This window comes from Fulmarus glacialis, unplaced genomic scaffold (genome assembly GCF_000690835.1).
Source record: "Fulmarus glacialis isolate BGI_N327 unplaced genomic scaffold, ASM69083v1 scaffold14498, whole genome shotgun sequence".
Lineage (NCBI taxonomy): Eukaryota > Metazoa > Chordata > Aves > Procellariiformes > Procellariidae > Fulmarus > Fulmarus glacialis.
Window position 1 is genome coordinate 896 of NW_009227694.1, and position 6,840 is coordinate 7,735.

At 40.5% G+C, this 6,840-nt stretch overlaps 1 protein-coding gene across 1 annotated transcript in view; it reads left to right on the forward strand.

Moving 5' to 3' along the window:
- Nucleotides 1-942: 942 nt before the first annotated feature.
- WRN (Werner syndrome, RecQ helicase-like) overlaps nucleotides 943-6,840 on the forward strand; it is a gene marked incomplete at its 5' end in the record, with an annotated part of 44,740 nt that continues 38,842 nt past the window's right edge. Inside the window, 3 exon segments of the mRNA XM_009583249.1 lie at nucleotides 943-1,050; nucleotides 3,012-3,127; nucleotides 4,068-4,213. Coding sequence (XP_009581544.1) covers nucleotides 943-1,050; nucleotides 3,012-3,127; nucleotides 4,068-4,213 — 370 coding nt within the window.

The window sequence follows — 6,840 nt, forward strand, 5'->3', positions numbered from 1 at the left end:
ATCACACTAAGAAGCTGTCCAGGGAGAAGGTGGAATAGCTCTGATCCGTTCATCGTTTGCTCATAATTCAGAAATCCTGCTCTGCTTTCCTGAAACAAAACCCCAGTCGTCAAGGCTGAAAATCTGCTGTTTTGGATAGCGTGTCTTCCTAATTTAAATCTCTTCAAACTTCTGTGTGGAGTGCTTTCCTGTTCCGTGGGATGCGCCCTCCTTCCTGAGGCCTTGGGAATGGGCTGTCTCTGATTGGTAAGCTCATTTTGTTCGAATCCGGGGCTGACAAATTCATAAGTAACCTCAGCTATCATCCAGTCTGTGCTAGAGAGCTTAGCAGCATGTGCCTTGTTTGGCTGTAGTTTGCCCTAGAAATTCTGCGTGGTTTTTCTTATCTCGGTTGAGGGCTCGCAGCCCTGAGGTCCTGTGCAGGGAGTGCAGGCCTTGAGGCAACATTTGTGTGAGCCTGACAGTGCTTGTTTTGAATTGGATTTTTGTTTTTTTACTTCATTTGTCAGCAAATGCAGCTGACTGTTTTTAAACTAGGTGGCTGCTTCCTATGCTGTTACCTAAAACATCAGATCAATTTGTCTAATTAATGAGGCCTGTGTTGACCAGAGATGGCAGCAGGTGTATTCTTCTGTTCTGAGTCACTGATCTCCTTAAAACTAGACTGAACTTCATTTCCCAGAAGGAATTTAAGATCTCTTCTTGTTTTTATTTATTGTTTTTCTTACAGAGCTGTGAACAATGACTTAATGTCTTAAGTTCTTCTGCCATTTAATGCAGGCAGCTCTGTAAATGTCCATTCTTGTGCACAAAGCATTTTTAAGTTCAAGGTAGTGATCTTGCGTAACCTTGTTCTGGCCTGATGATAGTAACAGCTTGTCTCCATACAAACTATTGACTGTTCTCTTCTTTTGTTGTTTTTTTTTATGTAAAAGTAACAGAAATATGGAAAAAATGGATAAAATAGATTTGATAAATACTAATCTGCAGAATAAATATCCGCAGTGGATGCTTACACAAAACCAAGAGAGAGTTTTGGGTGATAAAAAGGTACGTCATCATCTGATGGTAGGCTGCATAATAAAACAACATTGGACCACATGCTTTTAGTTAGAACTGTGCCGCTGGTATTTGCGAATCTTTACAGCTGTTTTTTTGCTATGAACTGTAATTCGTTTTAGATACTCTTGCATTATTACTGGTTGAATTAGTTTGTTAAGGTCTCTTTTTTTTTTAATTAAAATATCATGTATTGTCCAAAGGCTGTTGCTGTTATCTCTGTAGAATTTCTTCCTGACAGTCATGAATTTCAGTGGCAAAACCACCCAAGTATAAGGGAGCTTTTGATGCATTGCAGTCTTGTGGGCTGTACACGAGCGAGGACCTGGAACTTTTCATAAATGTAACTTGAGAGGTCAAAACGTAATGACTTTTGAGTTGTAGCCTGACAGGGGAGCTTCTCCTGGTAAGGCTCTCGGGCTTTCTGCATTTGCACATGTTCAGTGTTTCAGAAGGTTTTGCAGCTCAGAAGTATCGGAGGAACTGATCGTCAAGATTATGTTAATTTCTGGTGTTCCAAGAATGTTTATGTCCTCGGATAGCTTTTTTCTGCATATATGAGCACTTTAAGTATAAAATTTCCCACTACAAGGGACTCCACCTGTAACAAATGAAACGGCTTTAACAATTAGGAAACAAATTAATGAGAGAAAAGCAGAAGACACAGTTGAGCAGTTTGCCTAGTGGGAGTAAAAAACTAGTAGCATGGATATTAAAAAATCTCAGTTAAAACCCACATGATACTCATTTGCTGTGGTACGGCCTCTGTACTGTGGCACCCTGCCTCAACAAGCTCTTCGAGGAAGGGTTTTGATTAAACTTTCACCCTTAGTTAACTGGAGGAAATGTTTTGTTGTGCAAGCATAAAATCAGCAGTATCTTTCTTTGTTTCGGAATCTCCCCCTTCCAGGTAACTTACTGTTTCTGAAACTGTGTAAAGCCTGTTTGGTGTATTGTGGCCTTTTTTGATTGACAAGATTTTGTTCTTCAAGTGTTATTGTGTGATACTTAACCATATTTGCTATTACTGGCATCGCAGCTTACCTGCATATTTTTAACCAACCTGAAGGTTTTTCAGGCAGGTCAATGTTATTGGAAGTTTTGCTGTTCAAGAAGCTTATCAGTCAATAACTTTCAGTAAATATGCTTCTGAAAGGGGGGGAGAAAAGGCAAACTGGAGTGTTGCATTTCACCTTGCCTTGTGTGCTTAAAGCTTCGATCTGTAAATTGGTATGCATCAGTTGATGGAGGATATCGGTCCTTTTAAATATTGCACGTAGTTCTAAATCCATGGAGTTAAGTTAGACCTTTGCGAAGTTCGTCACACGTTTTATTTGGCAGGTTAGGTGAAGTGGGGTGGCTGAAATGTGGGACCGAGGAAATGGGGAAACTGAGCTGTTGCTTACAGCCGTACCAAAACAGAGATGCGACAGAGGATTTTAGCCTGATGAGATTTGAATGACTTCAAAAATGACTTAATAAAATATTGCCTATCTTGAAGAATTTTTTTTCCTCAAATTTGAGCTGTGCAAGTGCTACAGCATTAAAAGTAGTGTTGAGGGAATTTTGACACTGTCAAAAATGGATGTTTTCCCTAACCTTGTTCTTGGAAAGCTACTGAATCTCTGTGGTGGGAAGAATCCAACTACACTAAATGGAGGTGAAAACTCGGCCTGCATGATTTCAGTCCGAGTGCTCGGAGTGAAGCGAAGAATTCGGGTCACGACCCCGAATGTTTTAATAGAGGCGGGGTGTAACGCTTTTTTCAGTTGATGGTGATACTGGCCCTGCCTGTGGAGCGCAGCTCTGCTGCGGGGTTTCAGTAACCACCGGTGCCGGCCTTGCTGGGATACGGCATTGAAGTTGCATGCAGAGGTTGCAGTGCTGATGCATCTCTGTGGCAAGGTTAGGTGTTGCCGATAACCGAGCCTCTTCCAAATGTTGTTCGACAGAAGTCTACTGTTCAGCGAAGCGTTTTGGAAGACGGGCTGCCGTTCCTGGAGTTCAGCGGCTCTGTCATTTACAGCTACGAAGCCAACGACTGCTCCCTTCTCTCGGAAGATATCAGGTAATAGCTCTTACTATGTTCTGTTTATTTTTTTATTTGAGTGCTTTTTCCTTTTCGAAAAGGACTTGGCTCTTCTCTCTGTCTCCTTCTCTTGGCTGATTGTGCATTCAACGTGTCCAGCGGTCAACAGTTCAGCCAGAGAAAACATCTGGTCGTGTTGGCTGTCTTGTTACGCCTGGCAAATGTGTCTTACTGGTTGCAAGCACAGACTGAACCTATTTCTCATGATGGTCAATTATTCCTGTGAGAGAGATCCCTGGTTTGTCTGCAGTGTGTGGAGGTTTAAAAATACCCCTCCGTCGTGCTACACAGTTATAGTTTCCCATTTGGGCTTTTTATGGGAGATGCCATCGCTGAACCTTGCAGTCCCTTTAAGGAGAAGCAGTAAAGGAAGGCTCTAACGGAGGTTCTTTGCCTTTCGCAGTATGGAAAATTCCATAAACTTCAGTGACTTCATGGGGAAGTATGAGCTGTAAGAAGTCAAGCATATGTGTTAATTCATAACTGGGGACTGTATGTTTGAAGAGAAGGTAGTAAATTCATGATGCAAATAGATTATTTCGCTCCCTCTTTTTGCATAGCACAGCTCACGTTACTGGGGAAAAAAATTCTATACGGAAGTTTCAGTGCAGTGGGACAGATGAAGAACAAGCTTTCGAGGAATATAAACTATTCCATCATCTCCTGTATCTGGCTATTTCCTGGGGCTTGCTATGCTACTGTTTGCATGCAGTAAGATCTGCTGAGGTTTGAAGGGTTTCTTGTAGCTTTTGGGACCAGCAAATCGATTTTAAAATGGTTTCTGTGTCCTGTACATGTGAAAGCAAAGACGGACTGGCTGTGATTCCCTTAATCATCTTCATGTAAGATGACTTAAGCCTGGTATTTTAAATATTGGTAGAGGAACAGCTGAATGTGAAGAATATCCATTTCTTTTCAGGCAGAGTTTATCAGGTGGGGATGCTCTTGGATTTGATATGGAATGGCCACCATCATATACAAAAGGAAAAAAGGCGAAAATAGCTGTAATCCAGATATGTGTGACGGAGGAGAAGTGTTACTTGTTTCACATCTCTTCAATGTCAGGTACTGTACTTGCTCTCTTCATATTAGTTACGGCACGAGTTGCCCTCTGTTTCTTGTGATTAGGTTTGAACTTAAGCCTTGAGCAGTAGCTGATATTTCACACTACTTTGGGTAGTAAAAATATATCCTCCTTCTTCCCTTTCCCGCCTGTAATAAAGGGATTTATTCTTTGAGTATTGCCTATGTGTATCAAGGGGATCTTAGCCCGAGTCTTGCCCTGTGTGCTGCCATACAGCATCTTAGGTTCTGAACAGGGCAAAAGAATCTTACTTGAGGATTATTTTTCTCTCTGGGAAAGAATATTTTAATTCTGTTTTAAAAATTTAATTCTCTGCTCCTATAATGAGCTTTCTGTTTAGTGCCAAAATAAACTAACCTAAATTTAGCAGGCTGTGTGTCTTTTTAATTTGGCTTCCATAACAAAAACCCTCAAAAATCATGGCAGTCGTGCTGTTTGTTCCCAATACCTGCAATTTGTGACATTTCTTTTCGGAAAGAATACTGGATACCTGGTGTGGTGCAGCTGTGGGGAGAGAAGGGGGGGGAGCTCAACAGAATCTGAATTCATTATGGATGTGAATAAAAGCTTCCAAATAGGGAAAATAAGAATGAGAGAAGGAGGCTGCTATTTTATAATCTTCGGTTTGAATGTTAGATTCAAACTATGCCTGTGAGATGTCTCTGCTTTCCCTGGGGTGTGCATGCTGAGGTATATCAGCGATAATTTTAATGTTGGTGTTCAATCCTTTGTCATTTATAGCAAATGGGGTGGAAAATTTAATTGCTGGAGGCTATTCAATCTGGGAGGCAGAAAGGTACAAGTGCACAAAAGGAAAAGATTTGAGGAAAGGAAGCCGAGGGAAGAAGAGTCATAAAGAGCTGAAATGCTTTTGATTGTAAAAGTGAAGATGTTTGTGTGTTGATGCTGAGTACCGTTGCCTGTGGGCTACAGTGTGTTAGAGCACGAGATGGTGTTTTCTCCTGAATCATTTTCTAAAATTTCTGTTCTTGCCAATGAGAGATGCACTTTGAACTGAGTGAGATGTCAGCCTTTTTGCAGGAACCACAACCATTGCTGCTTATTATGCAGAATACACTTGATATATACAGAAATGTAGATGCTGGCAGAATTAAACAGTTGGATAAGACTTTTTTCTGTTGCAAAAAAAAAATAATGCTTCCTACTGCAGGAGGAAGAGAGTGGAGAGTTCTTGGACTGTGTAAAAAGGACAAAAATTACATATATTTATCAGGAAGATTCATGATAATTTTCCATTTCTTAATCTTTTTTTTCCTTACAGACTGCTAAGAAAATGTGGCCTGTTTCTCAGATTGTAGCCTCTGTATAGTCTTGAACTTAGATCTTTTTAGTTCATACAGTCACTTTTCTAGAAATGAGGTGGTGGAAATGGAGCACAAGTCCTCTACTGGGAAGTTCCTGTTCTTTAAGGTTTTAATTATTTTCATTATGATATTCGTAGGTGAAAATCACTTGTTCAGTAAGTCAGCTGCATATGTTGGAGGCTTGAATTCAGCTCAACTGTATTTATCTCCTCCACAGAGGATTTTTCCATATTGTGTTATGGCAGAGGTGCTTTGGCAATGTTGTACTTTGTCTGCATCTTACAGCACCAGGTTACTACAGTTTCGTGGTTTTTAAACAGTAATTTTCTAACGCTTTGAGTTGGACCTGCAACTTCACAGTCCACAACGCAGCTGATGGTGGCTATAGTTGCTATAGTTGCAGAAGTGTCTGTGTAGCGTGTCAGTGGTAGCCATGGAGGTGTGGAGAGAGTTGTGTAAAAATAAAATCAGTGATGTGAAGTGATTGTTGAAGTACATAAAAATGTATTACAGCAGCAAAAAGGTGAAATTTGAGATCAGAACCAAGCCAGATACTAAGTACTATGCGTTTGTGCAATGCTAGGTTTGTAGGTACTAGAATTACACTTGAGACTAAGGGTATCCAGCTGTGGGTTCTTGAGGGTATGTATTATAATAAGATGCTCTGAATTTTAAATGGAAACAAACGCGGAGGGGAGAAAAAGGCTGCTTTCGTTCAGGTGTCTGTGGCTGTTGCCTCCTGTAGAAAACCAGATATGAAAGCTGCATGCTTTTACTCGGTCCTGTAAACTTGAAGATACTCATTGATCCAGGATTGCTGTGCCATTTGTTTGGGATAAATCAAAATATAATACTTAGCATCTGTGTACATCCTTTAATATTTTTCTTCTTAAGACAGACTTGTCTGGGCTTGGCGGAGGATCTGGTTGGCCAATTCTGTTTTCCAAAGGCTATTGTTGGACCTGCCCAGCGTTAGCACTGAGTATGCCTCCACAGAATCTGTTTTCCTGGTGATTCCCCACGCTTACGGTTTAAAGTGTTTTCCGGGAATGTGAAACAGCAAAAACTGGGAAGGAATAAGGTGGAAAATAGTAAAATAATATTGCATCTGGTTTCATGAGCATCCAATTCAGGGAATCGGAGTATCTTTTCTAGTTAGAGGTTGCCTTTTTGTAATGTGATTTAATAATCAGTAAGACAAACGAATTAAGGCGGTTTAACTTTATTACTTGATTTGTTTTCAGATGCAGAATAAATTGGTGTATTTCAAATATTTCATTCCT